The 17,032-nt window shown below is 31.9% G+C and overlaps 2 protein-coding genes and 1 pseudogene across 2 annotated transcripts; all 3 read right to left on the bottom strand.

The window, feature by feature from the left end:
• Positions 1-243: 243 nt before the first annotated feature.
• Positions 244-3,252, bottom strand: LOC107929488 (pentatricopeptide repeat-containing protein At4g14820-like; annotated as a pseudogene).
• Positions 3,253-5,505: 2,253 nt separating this feature from the next.
• On the bottom strand, positions 5,506-6,448 carry LOC107929533 (uncharacterized). Its single transcript, XM_016860974.2, has 2 exons — positions 6,114-6,448; positions 5,506-5,920 (listed from the first exon to the last, which is right to left on the bottom strand). The coding sequence occupies exons 1-2, from the start codon at positions 6,235-6,237 to the stop codon at positions 5,643-5,645; spliced, it is 402 nt and encodes a 133-aa protein (XP_016716463.1). The 5' UTR covers positions 6,238-6,448; the 3' UTR covers positions 5,506-5,642.
• Positions 6,449-8,397: 1,949 nt separating this feature from the next.
• LOC107929600 (heavy metal-associated isoprenylated plant protein 9) lies at positions 8,398-10,500 on the bottom strand. The gene is given in 6 exon segments (XM_016861086.2): positions 8,398-8,872; positions 8,875-9,089; positions 9,310-9,400; positions 9,475-9,647; positions 9,748-9,928; positions 10,019-10,500. Coding segments are annotated over 6 exon segments (927 nt in total). The 5' UTR covers positions 10,040-10,500; the 3' UTR covers positions 8,398-8,626.
• Positions 10,501-17,032: the final 6,532 nt, after the last annotated feature.

Below are 17,032 nucleotides of genomic sequence, written 5' to 3'. Positions count from 1 at the left end.
TTTATTTTAATGTTTCCATGCTTTTTTAACAAATCTTGCTCCTGCAGCTAAGATCAACTTCAAATTTCAAACACATTTAAGAAAAGCTAGTGTGTTGCAACAAATTGGCTTATGTTCATGTAGTTTAATGGACCACCAAGAATATGCAGTAGCTTATGATTTTTTATTTTTTATTTTTCAACAGAATGATGTTATAAAATCAGACTTTCAACAGCTAGCAAACACGAAAGAAGAATATCCAAGTTGAACAAGAAAAGAAAAGGTTCCTTTAAATAAAGTTTTTAACAAATTTTTACAAGGTTTGGAGAGCAGTCATGTTCCAAGCAACTCACTGTTGGTATTCCAATACAAATTTTACCATAATCCATAAACAATTCCGAGCAGAGAAAAGGCTCAAGAAACATCACCAATAGTCTCTGCAAGAACAAACTCCATCTCTGTAATGGTGGAACCTTGTCCTATCCCTGACAATAATTTCCCTCCTATACACCTTCGAAACTAACTTCAAAAAGGTATGGCAGTCCTCGCAAACTCGAAGATTCTTAACTATCCGAATGCATGAATCTTTTGCCCCATTTATGAGTCCATAACAAAGTGCTAACTTCTCACTATGCCATAGAACCACCTCCCTTTTTTCTTCCTCTTCTAAGTCAACAAGAACACAACCAGTATTTGGAGCATAGCCATCCAACTTCAATCGACTAACCACCTCATTCAATTTTTCATATATCTCATACGCTTGTTTGTGATTCCTATCTGCCACTAAAAACTCATGCACCTCATTGTTCAATTCAATCCTACTACATCCCCTTTCCTTAGATATACCTCTTTCTTTCATTAATTGCCTCAAGTCTCCAACATTTTGCCATTTTCTTTCTTTGGCATAAATATTTGATAGTAGAACAAGAGCCCCATCATGATCTGGCTCAAGCTCGAGTACCCTTTTGGCAGTGAATTCTCCTAATTCAGTCTCACCATGAATTTGACAAGCAGACATGAGGGATCCCCAAATGACAACATTGGGTGCAAAAGGCATCGTCTCTACAATCTCAACAGCTTCTCTCAAGAGATTAGCACGGCCAAGGAGGTCAACCATGCAACCATAATGTTCATGTTTAGGAGTGATATTGTGTTCATTAATCATGGATGCAAAGATCTTTCGGCCATCCTCAACCAGCCCTGCATGGCTACAAGCATAAAGCACGCCCACAAATGTAACTCCATTTGGCTCAACACGAGCCTCTTTCATTTTCTGAAAGTATCTTAAAGCATTATTGGCATCCCCATGTATAGCAAATGCATTGATCATACCGGTCCAAGATATTACATTTCTGCTTGTCATTTTCCCAAAAACATTTCTTGCTCTTTCCAAACTCCCACATTTGGCATACATATCAATAAGAGCATTATTAATACGTAAACTTCCTCCAAAACCGTTCTTATCAGCATATACATGTATCCATTTAGCTTTATCTAGTACACCCAGATTTGCACAAGCTGATATAACACTCAGCATGGTCACCTGATCAGGTCTTATTCCTAGTATTTGCAGTTCCTTAAACAATCTAAGAGCCTCTTGAGGTTGATCACTCTCAGCATAACCAGATATCATTGCACTCCAAGACACCAAGTCCTTCTCTACCATTTGGTCAAAAATCAATCGAGCATCCTTGACTCGCCCATGTCTTGAATACCCTGAAACCATGGCTGTTGAAACAACCACGTTTTTTGGTTTCATCTGATCATACAACTGCTGAGCCATATCCATGCAACCACAACTTGCATACATTGTCACAAGAGCACACCTTAGATGAGCATCAATCACAAGCTCTTTCTGAATAATGTAGTCATGTATTGCTTTCCCACAATCCAGATTCCCAGCTCGAGCACAAGCAGAAAGAATACCGGAGAGAACAAACTTATCAGCCTCGATATTAGCCCTCTTCATCTCATCATCAAAAAGTTCACTCTGGCAGTAGCTGTTAACAACTGAAGTCATTAAACAAGCCCACATTGGTTTATCTCAAAAAATAAAAATAAGAATAAAGTTTTCTACTACTTCCTCATAAGTTTACTTCACTATTAATACAAATTTTATTCAATCTTTAATTACTCAAAATCATTATTTACTTCACATGTAGGCCCTCTGGGCCAATAGGTCTCATCGAAATTACACAAGTCTTTTTGTATTCAGAAGTATCTATCTTTTATTTAAAGTATAGGGAACTTTTAAAAATTGAAAAACATACCCATCTATCATAATCCTCCATGCAACAATATCTCGGTAAGACATTTTATCAAACACCAACCGGGCCTCCGGAAGTCTCCCACAGCCGACATACATAACCATAAGGCCGGTCTGCACAAACGGGTCGGAATGGAAACCCGACTTAAAGCCAAAGCCATGAATCTCTTTCCCTTCAGCTAACCAGCCAACCCTGGAGGCAGCCTTTAAAAGCGGAGGAAAAGCGAACCTGTCAATTGGTATCCCTTCATTCCTGAGTCTTTGGTAAACAAAGAAGGCGAACTCGGGTTTGGAACTACGAGAGAGGTGGCGGAGAAAGGGAGTGGAGAGGGAAGGGAGAGGGTGAGGGAGGTGGGAGAAGATGGAGAGAGAGTAAGGGAGGAAGGAGAAGAGAGGAGTTTGAGGATGAGGGAATGGGAGGGCGAGTGGGTGGAACGGAGGATGTGGGCGTGGACTTGTTTGAAGTGGGCGAGGGAGTGGGAAGAAGAGAGGGTTTTCAGGAGGGTTGTGGGGTTTGGGATGGAATTGAGGTTGGGGGTTGGCAGAGAAATGGTGGGTTGGGGAACAGCTGACATCGGGTGAATGCCAGGACAGAGAGTTCTGTGACTTGTCTTCAAACTTTCAAATTCCAGAGAGTGGTGAACTATTAGTGCCACTGTGCTTACTTGGTTACGTCAACATGGACACTCTTTCAACTGTTCATTTGTTTCGTAATTGGAGAAGCTCGTTTATAGTTTTCTGGTTAATGATGTAAAATGCGAAATAAAACTTATTGGCACTCCCAAAAATACTAAACATTGTTTATGCAAGCAAAAAGGAGCATAAACATGTATTGTATTAGTAACGATCGATGGCATAAAGATCAAATATTAGTTATGTTAAACGGTAGGATTAACAAGGAGGAAGGTACTGGTTTATACAATGGAGTTCTTGAGTGAGGGCCAGTAAAGAAGCTTTTTGGTGGGAGCGGTTAAGGATTGAGAAAGAATATGCGAGAGAATATGAGTTGTTTGCATGATGATTTTATAATGGGAGATAAGCTTAATTACATTTTTTAAGGTCATTCACATGAAATTTTAATTCCATATTTTTAATAATATCAATAAGATGTAGAATATTACATCTTAAGATAATACGTCTTAAAACTATTGACAATTAATAATACGTACTTCCACGTGGTCCCATAAAATCTTAGTTAAGATGCATAGTGTTAAGATTCGCTGCTTAACTCAAGGTCCATTAATTGATAGATCAACTATGCCTGATTTACAGTTATGTTGACATCATCCAGAGACAGGTATCAAATACTGTACAGTGACATAAAACTTGTATATTTGGATTAGTTAATTTATCATCCAACCAGTTCTTAATAAATTATAATTCTATCACCAAAAAAATATATATATAATTCTAAACAAGAATTAGGTAAAATGTCATGTCATCGAAATCCAATTTACCATTTTGGTTTTTCATTTAAATTTTTTTTTCTTTTGGAGTTTGAAATAATAACATAGAAAAATGGTAAATATAAAAACAGTTGGTGAGTGGGGGAAGGAGAATAGGAGAGACAATAATGGCAATGGTGATTTTCAAAACTAGCTTCATGATAATGGATTTAGCCCTTTGTTTTTATTTATTTTGGGGTTCTCCAAAAAATTGACATCATTCACTCTCGTGACTCAAAACGCCAAATCTACAATAATTAGTGAGTGGGATTAACCCAATACGTAAGTCATAAAAGATTTAAAGAGATATCCTTTATTTTTCAAATAAAATTTTGAATTAAAATGAAAAAAAGTCTAAAGAAATAGTGAAATGTGATGGATTTACTGTTAAAAATAAAAAGCAACCCTCATCTATCAAATTAAAATTAAAAAATATATATTCTTTCACCTTTTCGAATAAAGTTTAAAATGTTATTATTACCTTTCATTTCTGCTCACATTAATTCATAGAAACAATCTATATGTACTGATTATATATAGAATATAATACAAATATGCATAATTGCTAACAAACTGAAATTCAGAGCTCACATTTGCAATCTTTTCTTTATTTTTTCATTTATTTTAGTATTTTCCAAAAAGAGCAAAAAATATGGAAAAGAAAAAGAAAAAGAAAAAGAAAAGCTTGTTCAAGAACTGGTAGCAGGGACATAAATGCATAGAAATTAATATAGAATTCTGGCCACACCCATGAATTAAATTAAGTACTCTCACATATATAATTAAGCACTTAATTGAAAAAAAAAATAAACAAACAAAATGGGTTTCCTCAAAATTTACATGGAAGAGTTCTGATAAGTGATAACAATTAAAAATAATAATAAATAAACAATAATAATTATAATAATAAGAGGTTCTGATATATACTAAAAGTAAACAAGGAAAGAAGAATCCTGATTGAGGACGGCAGAAGCAGCAGAATATGAAAAGCTGAGACGACGGAAATGAAGGGTCGGCCATGGTGCTAACACCCTCTCCCTCACCGTCGCTAGTGCCGCCGTGCATTCTCCTAACAGCTCCGCCATAGTCGACACTTTTATCATCTTCTCCAGAGAAAGCTTTCTTATAATTAAAAATTAAAAAAAAAAAAACTGAACCCCCCCTTTTTTTTAAAAAGACCTACAATTCCAAAATGTTATTTATAATAAGCAAAAAAAGTGAATTCACTTTACGCTTATCCAATGAATTTGTTTGAATCCTGAGAAAATAAAAAAGAGAGGAAGATGCAGCCAAATTTATAAACTGGCAATGGTAGTGGGTTATCATGTTAGTATCTACCCGACTATCCCCACCTTTTTTTTTTTTTTTACTTTGGATTTTTTGTTCATCTTTCATTTCATCCATGGAATTATTACTATTTTATTATATATACATTATTATTTGTCATCATGAATCAATAAATTATTGGAGTTGATAATGATGGAATGAATGTTTCTCTTTACATGTCAACAATATGTCGTCAATTGAAGGTTGGTTTGGGCGTTAATTAGTAATCATTAACTTGATTAGTTTTTGTATTTCTAGTCTGAAACTGCAAAACCTTATCAATTAAGCTCGATGAACTTAATTAAACTATGTTATTAGTTTCCATTAATTATTTTTCCCTCTCCATATGGTTAGCTATGTTTGAGGAAAGGGACGATGACATTTTTAAACGTGTCATGGATGTATTAGAGAATTAATTTGTTTGGGATTTTATTTGGTCAGCATCCATTAAAACTAAGCAAATTTCACAAAACATTGGCAAGGACCGACTATCTTGAAGCCGAAATTTATTTACAAAATGAGAGAAGAAAACATAGATAATATCAAAATTTACACTCATTTCCGTTTTCCTTGTTTTGGAAAAACATCAAGACATGCATGCATGCAATGTCATGTAAAATCCTCTATTAGAAAGAAAGGGAGCGGGCGAATACTTTTTTCCATGCTTTCCAGCTTAGAGATCGAGCCTTCATTAGAGCCAAAGAAGGCTTGTTGAATCCCTTACGAGGAAGAGACGGTGACGGCTCTTCCTCCTCGACATCTTCCATCTCGACGTTGTCTTCGGGTTTCCAAAACCGAGCTTCTTTTCTTTTGCTTCTCATCGTTGATAGCACGTCGTATTTGTTGCATATTCCCCATGCTGTCACCTTTTGTTGATCATATTCCACCGTCACTGAATATATTCCTGCATATACACACATAATAAACAAAAAAAGAGCTTAATGGACCAAATTCATTCAATAGATTTACAATTCCAAGTCCTTTGACAATATTAGTGGGCTTTGGGCCTGTAATCTAAGAATGGAGTAGCAGAAAACATAGGGGAAACATTGAAATTAAGTGACAAGGGTCTTAGCTAAGAAAATAATTAGGTATACCTTTGAGATGGGACAAAGTCTTTTTGACTTTCCTTTCGCACCCGTAAGAATACAAAGGCACCATCATCTCCACGTACTGCGGCTCTACTCTCTTGCTAGCTACAACTATTTGCATGTCCGCCATTCTAGCTCCTAATTGAAACTAGATCTTTCTTCTTTCCGGTGTTGCTATTTTCTTGGTGATCATTGCACCCAATCCAGGAAAGGTCTTATATAAGAGTTTTTCAAAGACGTAGGAAGAGCCTGGATTCCCTGAAAAGTAACCCTAGTATAGCCTCTTTTTAATTTCTACCCCACCTTTTCTTTAATTTAATTAATGATTAATATGGCTTCATGGTTCATCATAGTAGCTTGATTCGGGGTCTGTTTTATTTGTATAAATCAAAAGATACTTTATGATCAGCGAAAATGAATCCTTTCAATGAAGAGGGTGTCATGTTGAATTGGGTAGGGGGTACATGATGTGTCAGCATATCTGTTTGTTTTTATAAAAAGTGCATTGAATCATCTCTTTTTTTCATCCTGGGGTTTGGATAATTCTTATAAATTATTGTGTATATGTAGTTTGGCTCCCATGTGGATTGTTGTTTTCTTAACAAAGAAGTTGCTTTCTTTCGGATATTGGAACTTAAATAAAAACAAGAGGTTATCCTAAATGCAGTTGGATTATATGTATCTCAAAGTGCCTTTGCAGGTCCCCTAATTTCAAGTGTTAGATAGCAAATTAATTAGCCAAAAGAAAAAGCAGCATACATGACACTGTAATCTTCAGTAGTAATAGTCAATAAAAGCAGTTGGGTCACTTTATTTACAGTGATGGCAGTTAGTCAATAAAAGCTGCTTTAATCAACTTACACTTTTTCTTTCTTCAACTTTTTAATCCACAACCTTTCATGTTTACCCCCCCCCCCCACCTTTTAATAATGGATTTACTTTAGTCTCTAATCTAACTTAACTTCCAAAAGTCTATACTTTCTGACGTTAAAGATAACTTGGATTGGTTGAGAAAGTTGTGGATTCAAGCAGTAGATAGAGGCGGCACCAAAGGACCAGTTGTAAAATTATTTTTTAGGCTCTTAAAGGTTTTACTAATCAATTTCTAGTCCTTACTAAAAACTTTAGAAGCAGACAAGGGCAACGCATTGATCGGCTCTAAAAGGTTGCATGTGCCTCGTTAGAATTATACAGATGGTGGGCGTGGGATTCAGGTGCCTGTCTTTGGCATTTTTTAATAGGATGACTCAGACCGCATAATATAGGAGCAAGGAGAGAAAGAGAGGTCCTACCATGTGAAACCCATACCTCTCGTTTCCTCTGAGAGAATCTCCCAAACCTACCATTTTTATACCTTCTTTTTTATCACTTTTGTGATTTTATCCTTTACTTTTAACGTATGATTTGATAATACAATTGTTTTTTTAAGAATCTATTTTTATTTTTTTTGGTCATCGATATTTATAATAATTGATAGTTACGATGAAGATGTTTTAGGTTAAGACGAAGAACTTAGTACCAGTAGCTGATGTTCCACTAAGGAATCTTCTAAGTCATAGTGAATCATTTCAGAAACTCAGGCGCTGCTGCTTTCTTTCTTTTTGCGTCGGATGAGATGAAAAGTTAAACATCCCAACACAAGCAACAAAAGATAACTGGTAAAAGAATAACAACTTAAAAGACTAAAAATTATTACGTGTCCCTTTTATTTATTTATTTTTAAATCTATTTTTTTAAATGAAATTTCATTTAGGTAAAAACTCGTGATTTATTAAATATATAGAATTAAAAACATTTTACGGTATTCAATTTATCAAATTCTAATACACTCAATGTCTTATTTATTTGTCAAGATTTTAATTGTTATAAAGAAATGGTCCTCATATAACAATATTTGATTTTTTTTAATTTTTAAATTAAAAATTATAATATATTAATAATATTGATCAATGAGATTTAGATCATATTTTTAATAAAATTGAATAATTTAATTTCCTTCATTAAATATTATTTTCATATAATTAAAATGATTAATAGATTTTTTATTTTTATGCAAAATTTAAATAAATTATTAAAATATTATTTTAACTAAAATTATTGGTTTTTTTTTATTTCACTTGAGATTAAAATTATTTGTACTAAAATTTGATATAAAAAATTGTTGTTATAAATAGAAATTTATTATAGAGAATAAAAATAAATTTTACAATAAACTTTACCATCATAATGTTGTTGTAAAGGTAGGTTGATATAGAAAATTTGTGTACTCTATTTTTTACAGCAGGATACATTTTCATACAATCATATTATTAATAACAATATGATACATTTTAATACATAATAATCATATTATTATTAACCTCACTTGTATTATGATTATCCCGAGTTCCCCACATTCACTGATTGATCATCATGCGATCCGTCCACCGCTTTGCTCTAAAATTCTCATAATCAGTGGCACGGACTCAACAAAATATATACATATACACTATATACTGTCAACTAGTATGATCATTTGACTATGAAATGCAGCAAGCATTGGGATTTTCATCGCTGAACAACTGAGGTGCCGGTGGCATTCGTTCAATAACGTAGAGCGGCTGATAATAGTAGATCATCTTCTTCATAGATTCATCCTCATTGTTGCTGCCATTGTTGTCTTCTTTCTTATCTTCTCCTTCCTTGGTCTCACCAGTAGCTTCATTGTTGCCTTCTTCCTTGGCTTCTTCTTCGGCTGCTGGTTTTTCTTCTTCTTTTTATCCGGGTTTTCTTCTGGCTTAGCTTCTTCCGATGGCTTCTCTTCGCCTTCCTTCTTCTCTTCTTGTTTTTCGGGTTCCGGTTGCGGTTCAGGCTCCGGTTGAGGCACGATCCGAGCCTGCTTTTTGGTGCGTCTATACACGTAATCAACTAGCTTGTTCGCGTCCATGGTACCCGTCACTGTAACTTTCCCTGTGCTATGCTCTGTTACTGCACTTTGTATGCCTGTATCAATTATTAAGCTTCAAAAATCAATAAAATTACCGATTGAGTATAATGTTATGTCACATTATACTCTTAAGAGGAGAATATATAGACAGCTACGAAACCCAAATATGCACAGTAAAAATATGCACAGTAAAATAGACATGAAAGATAAAAAAAAAAAACTCAATAAAATTGGCATCAACCAGATCTATGCCAATGCTTAACTAACTATATATACCTCTCATTTTCAGTATCTTTTTCCTGAGTTGCTCAGCACAGGCTTGGCAATGCATGTCTACGTTAAGTTCCACGGTTGTTAATCCACTAACCTGGAACAATTAACCCAAACATTAATATTATTATTATTATTATTGTTTATCTGTGCTTTTGGGTGAAATTATACCTGTGAAGTAACAACTTCAGGGATAGGTTCACCCTCAGCTGCAGGCAAAGGAGAAAGGACTTTAGCTCTTCTCTTGGTTTTTTTCATGATTTTAGCACATATAGCTTGGGGTTCGATTATTCCTTTTATAGTAACTTGGTTTTGAGCCATGTCGATCACAACTCCTTCCACACCTGCTACCCAAACAATTCCAATACAAAAAAAGAAAAAAGTATTAATACCCAATTAAGTGATTCATTATAAGGGATTAATAATGGAATATTCCTAATTTACCTCTGATCTTCATGATGGTTTTTTCAATCTTCTTTGCACATCCAACACAATGCAAGTCCACAAACAATACAAAAGGAGGTGGTGGAGGCGGTGGCGGTGGTGGCGTTTCTTCCTTATTTTCTTCGGCAGGCTTCTCCTCCACCTTGTCTTCTGTTTTCTCCTCTGCTGGAGGTTGTTGTTCCTGCCAAACATCAATCAAAACAAAAAGCCAATGTAAATCTATGTTGCATGCAAATTGTTTTCCCTTAATTCCATGAACAAAGACCCTCACCTGCTTAACTTCCTCACCCATTTCCTCTTATGAATTAACAAAGGAAGAGTAGTAGAACAGTTTTTTTTATAGATGGTAACGGAGATGGACGGTGAGGTTAGTAGTTAATAGCATAAAAAGCAGTGCAAACTATGGGATTCCACGGCACATGTAGTATACAAAGAACTCTTCTTAGTTTAATATTTATTTCCAATCTCCGAGGCTGAATCGATAGAGAGAAGAAAGGAGGGGAGGGAGGAATGAGTGGAGCAGAGTTGGGAGATTATATAGAGAAGATGGTGGGGAGAGAGATAAGTTAATTGGAAGGTGTTGGTGGTGAACCCAAAGTGACAAGGATGGTATCATAATAATACTTCCATCGTCCACCGACATTTGGTAAGCTTTTTTTCAATTTTCTGACGTGGTGATTTGTCAGATAATGGCGTTAAATCTTGCCTTCCAGTCATCCAGTGACAACGCCGATGTAACATGCTGCTTTTTTACTTCCATATTTCTTCATAGGTAACTCCGATAAATAATAATTTGACTTAACGAGAAAGAAAATATATCTGTAAAGAATAATTCTTAAAATTATTAAATAAAGTTTTAATTGAAATAGTTAAATACTGTTGCACTTGTTCTGAGTTGGCCATCTGATAGCTTAAAAAGTAAAAGGATTTGAATAAGAATATAAGTTTCAAAAATCGACTTAAGTAAAATATAATGCTTGTTTAGATAATAAGTTGGGTATCAAGTAAGGTTTTTTTTTTACCTAAACCTAGCATCACCCGAATATGCAAAAAAAATATTACTTTTTTACCATTTTCTTGCTATTTTTCACTATTTTGTTGTTATTTTATTGTTATTTTTTTTACTATTTTACTATAATTTTACTATTGTGTTACTATTGTTTTATTGTTATTGTATGGATATTGTGCCATTCTTGTTTTATTGTTAATTTTTGTTACTATTTTAGAGACATTTGGTTATTAAGTTATAACTATATTAGTGTTATTTAAGTATACATTTTTTTAAATTTATTTTCAATTTTTTGGGAAACATTTATTTTAATATTTTTAGTATTTTTGATGTATTATATATATTAAAAATTATATAAAAATAATAATATAAAAAATTTAATACGGGTGGGTTAGTCTTAGGTAAAATTTTAGACTCATTTTTTGGGTTGGACGAAGCTCGAGCCTAAAATTTTAGTTGGGCCCGACCCATCCCAATAACACTTCTAAATACTGTAATATTGTAAAAACATTTAAAAAATACTCATAATAATTTTACTTACTTTTATCATAAATATAATTTTTTTAATTATTTTTTCAAGGAATATCAACTCCATAATCATACATTTAAGTTAAAAATTTTATTTATAAAAAGTTTCACGTAAGAAACAAAGAGATTTTGGTTGGAATTTTGAAGTTAAAATATCTAAAATTATGAGTTTTTTTTTAAGTACAAATATATTTTTTAAGTTTAAAAAAATTATATTTTTTATTGTTTTATAAAATGTTTGATAATTTCTTAAAAATTTTAGTTGATGTTAGATTAAGGTTGGAATTTTGACAACTCAATATTTCTTTTTGTTATAAAAAATAATAAAAAGACAAAAATAATAAATAGAATCTCAATCTGGTTTCTTAAAGATGCATGGCTTGTTTGCCACGTCTGCATCAGTGGGGTTAACTGATTCTTTCGGCTTTAACGGTTATAGTTGAATTAAACTCCGGAGGGGTCCCTGCATCGAATTCGAATGAATGATTTATTTGGAGTACCAAATTAAGCATCGAGAGTGGTTGACGTTTAAAATTATGAATTTATTTATTTATATTTCAAATTTTATTGAGAGAATATATATCAATATTGTGAGACATCACTGTTGGTAAAAAAACATATAATGTTTGATAATTACGTCTTCCAAACACTTAGCTTGCCTTCAAAAACCAGTTGTGTGGAACATGATTTTGTACTGTCTTCCACCTACTGATTACTTAACACTTAGCTTTGGAAATTGGATACACATGACTGTCTGTCCATTTTAGCTTTAGTGTATATCAACGTTTTAACTACTTAAAACTTTGTCTTATTTGAATTTTTCATGTTGCTACCCCTTTTCAAAATCCAAAAAATAGACCTATAAAGCATGGGCTATTTTGGGTTCCCAAAAATGTATCCAATTGATTGCGTGTAGAGATCACAAAAGTAAAGTTGATACATCACATGGGATAATCACCTTCGATTCAAATCACAAAGCTTCATTTTCCATTCTTTTTACTATTTTCATAACATTTTTTTTCCCTTTACTTCTTTCTTAGGTTTTCAAAAAGCTCCAAGATAACAGTTTGATTTACTATTTTGATCTGACTTTTAATATATCACAAGGGGTACTAAACCCTAAATACTAGATTATAATAATTTAATTAATTCAAATTCAAAATCAAGTAATCCAAAGCAGTAATTACGATAAAAATATACTATTTTTTGGTTAAATTCTACATCAAGTCCCCGTAGCATATATATTCTTTTTTAGGATTAACCTCTATTATAAAATTAATTCAATCATTTTTAATTTCTTTATTTTGAAGTGCCTTATTAAAACAAAAAACATTTATCTAATGACATGAAAAAAAACGCATGATATATTTACATTTAACTCACACGCCCCTCGTAAAAGTCAAATCACTACTAACTCATACATTACAAACATGATTACTTTTCTGGTTCAAACCCACGAAGTAGGTTTTGGCGTAAACACCAAGTGTGACTAGGCCAAGAGCTAAGATTCTAAAAATATAAAACTAAAACTAGTCAAATTTTAATATGCAAAAAATATAAAATACAAAAAGGAATAATATTTGATGCATTGTTGACGCATGAGTCTTGTGTATTATCAGTGAATAATATCATAACATATCATCATTAAATAAAACAATAAATTATGAAAGATTTAAAAATTTTATATAATAACATAATTGAATATTAATCCTAACGATCATAAATAAATATTAATAACCCTTGAGTTTAAAATTTAGATATAAAATTTAAAGTTTAATGTTTTAATATTTATTCATAAAAACTTCACTATTTTTCATTAACTCTACACATGAATTGGTGATACATCAATAGAAACATTCTATAAAATATGGAGTATTCTTTACCAACAAATAGGGATAGCAAAACTCGGATCGTTTCATAGATTTCAAATCGATTTGCTTTGGATTCTTCATTGGAAAGTGAACATGAGTTGGTTGGGTGGGTGGAATTTTCCTTTTAGACAATGTATATAAAGTAGTTACAGTAATTACTTATATCGTACTACTTTATTATATAAAATTATCATTTTATCATTGTATATATAATTATTAAAAGGCTAAAATTGTAATAATATATTATTAAAAAGTTCATATATTTTATCTTTAAATATTTTTTTAAAATATTATGTTTAAATATTTATGTGATTAAAAATTAAATTAAAACAAAATAAAATAAAAATGGTAATAAATTTTAAAATTATACATCACATTTAATAATGAATTAAGCCAAATAGTGAAACAAAGTCTACCAACTGTTTCATTTCCATCTCTACCAACAAAAGGGTGATCTGTTATATTTCTCCTTCCATAAAATTCATCAACCAAACCACAAGTAAAAAAAAGGGAAGATCCTTTAAGAAAAAAGCCGACCCAGCTACATTGGTTTGGCCTTCCAAATATCGTACTGAAAAAAGCAACTTTGGACCGAAAGGATGGATTCATTTTTCATGAATGTAGAAAGGGAATACCCAACTTACACGTGGGAATGAGTCAGCATTACTGAGACAGCAAAAGGCGATTGAAAATCGAGAATTTTGAGTCATCATATTCAATACCCGACACCACTCTTTTAGCTTTCCCAGCCAAAACCAATCCCACCAAACAACTTTTCTTCTAATTCATGCAATGTACACCAAATCTGTTTCTGATTTAACCACACATCAACTTCAATCTCTTACGGAGTCTACTAAATTAATAAATTTATTGGGTTAATTATTTTTACTGATAAAGTGGTGGTTTGGACGGTGGTTCACCTTGGGCCTTGGGAGTTGATTGAAGGTTGGTTGGGTGTTTTTTTTTATGAATTTTGAGGTTGGAAGAGAATGATCTCTAGAGAGGGACTTGGTTCCTGCAATTCTTATGAGCTTTTATGTTAGGAGATAGAGTTACTTGTGTATTTAGAGGTTGTTAGCATTGGGATTATACTTATGTTACCTTGTAGTGACTGTAATGCGATGTTTTAGGATATGATGTATTAAGACAGTTGAATAATTAATTTTATTTGCATCCTATGTATATTCAGCGAAAATTATCTTATACAAATTTACTATTACAGTGTCGTGTAAAAATTATTACATACAATTAATTTAGAGACTTACTTATTATAAAAGATAAAAAGTTCACCATTATATGACACGTGTAAAAACATGTAATGGAGATATAACAATTACTTATTATCCATATTTTGATCTAAATAATATATAAAATCAGACCGATTCCATTAATTCTATCCCTTTAACTTAATTGTTTAAACATAAAGAATATCACCTGCTAAACCTCATCAATTTCATTTTGAGAAAAAGATGAAGAGAATTGAGATTGACCCCATTTCAATTACTTTTTTCTTTTCATCATAAAAAAAAATAGTAGTTGAGAATAATGTGGACATTAAAGGGATAAAGTATGGTGATGGGGGGGTGTTTGTTAGTAGAATCTGGATGCATGATTGATTATAAAGCAAAGCCTTCACAACCACCCATCACTTGCTAAATTCTAATCACACTATATCTTCATAATTGCACATTATCTTAGTAATTAATTCTTATATATTATTAATAATTTTTAATTTATGATTACCTTAGAAACAATATTCTTTAAGTAATCATAATAATTTATATGGCCAGTATAAATAATGTTATTAACTAATCTTAAAAAATAAATAATATTAATTATTATTAGCTTAACACATGTCTTGCTCCTATCGGTGATATCAAAAGTTCAAATCTGTCAATCAATTTTCCTGTTCCTGCACAAATATGATTTTTTTTTTCGAACAGATGGATCAACTAATGGTGGGATTAACACCCAGTAGAAAATAGGAAAATACTTTTTTTTGTTAGATGTGAAAAATAACAAATGTGAGTTGAAATTTAAATTCAAGCAAATGCAAACTTAATTTTAAATTAAATATAATTATGTGTATTCATGTGCTAAAATAATTTAAATTTGGGAGGTCTTGATTTGATAAGATTGAATTTATTGTTTGAAAGTTAAGTTTCCGGTGAGAATGAATTTTTATTAAGAAATTTAAATCAAATTCATATTACCTCGCAGAAAGAAAATCAAATTACGTGTATTATATCTCTTTGTTACCTGGACAAGTGTCAATAAAACAGAAAGTGTTAGATTTCCTCTTTGACTACACCTGAGATAATGTCCTAGTTAATCACTCATCCCGACCATAAGAGTGACACCCTTTTGTTTTCAAGGCCATTTGTTAGTTAAGCACTCTTGACAAGCCCACCGACTCCTAGATAATGAGATAAGCACTCGCTTTAAGTGTGAACACGTCCTCAATGCAATAAAGGGCGTCATAACCTCGTATTGATTGAGTGCATAATGGAATGGATTCCATGCAAGGGCAAAACTAAAAAAAATGAAATTAGAAGGGTGAAATTAAATTGTATTTTTTTAGCAAAAATATAATTTTACAATTTTAATAGCTTATATCTTTATAATTTAAGGGAGGCGAAAGTGTAATTTTACTTTCACTAATTTAAAATTTTAAAAGATCTAAGTGAAAATTTATCTATTTTAGGGGGTCCTACTAGTCCCCCTAATTTCTCCCTTAATCCCATAGTGCATGTCCTTCACACTTTGCATGATGACAATTTTTTTATAGCAACTTATCACATCACACTAGTGGACAAAATGACATTTTTACTATAAATACCTTTATAACGACAAAGAAGAGATTGACTTTTTCAACCCTAAAGTTACTCTAAGCAAATCTTTTTTCTCCCTTAGTTAACATGTCCTCTTGTTCTTTTATGGCTTTCAGCATTTTTAGGTGAATTAGCTTCCACAGACCCAGCACTAACTCTTTCCTACTTCCTCTCTACTCTTCTCCCTTATTGTACTTTGTATCAACCACTCAAATTTTTTAAAAAATATAACTAATTTATATATTCTAATTAGGTACTTTTTATTTAATTTTATAATAGTTTAATTAATATTATAAAATTTATATTATTTTTCCAAAATCATTCCAAATATTAAATTTCTAGATAAAATCAAATTAGAAACAACATTAAAATGAAAATATATAAAAACCACATGGAATTGAGACAGAAAAAACAATCCGTTCTACACGATTGTCATCCCTACAAGGAGAAAGGCAAAGAGCTAACAAACTAAAAAGAGAGGCACATGGTTAATTATTTCGCATTATTAAAGTTTCATTAACGCCTAGTGCCGACTCATGTGATCTGCTAATTATCTCCATCAAAAGGACTACATATTTATGCATGCATGTATAGAAGGACAAAGGACAAAGCGAATGTGGATGCCACCCCACTCCCTAACACAAATAAAAATGAATTATTTTTGATAAAATTTGATGTAATTTTAGTAAGTTTTTTTTATATAAAATTTGATATGATTTTGTTAATCATTGGAAAAAAAATAATTTTGGTGAATTTTATACATATTTTTTTGTTACCTTTGGTAGCATTATGGTAAGTATTGGTGATTTTTTTTTTGTGAATAGTATTGGTGAAATTTTAGTTTTCTTGTATAATTAATATTGGTAATTAACCTTTTATATAATTTTGGTAAAAAAAAAACTGATATGATTTTGGTAAATTTTGATATAAAACTTTATATGTTTGGTATGGTTTTATTAGTCACAAATAAAAATTGATTTTTGGTAATTTTTATACAGTTTCGATAATTTTTTTCGGTAAATATAAATAAAATAATAAGAATTAAA

The sequence above is a fragment of the Gossypium hirsutum genome, chromosome A12, assembly GCF_007990345.1.
Source record: "Gossypium hirsutum isolate 1008001.06 chromosome A12, Gossypium_hirsutum_v2.1, whole genome shotgun sequence".
Taxonomy (NCBI): domain Eukaryota; kingdom Viridiplantae; phylum Streptophyta; class Magnoliopsida; order Malvales; family Malvaceae; genus Gossypium; species Gossypium hirsutum.
This window is presented reverse-complemented; position numbering and strand designations above follow the sequence as displayed.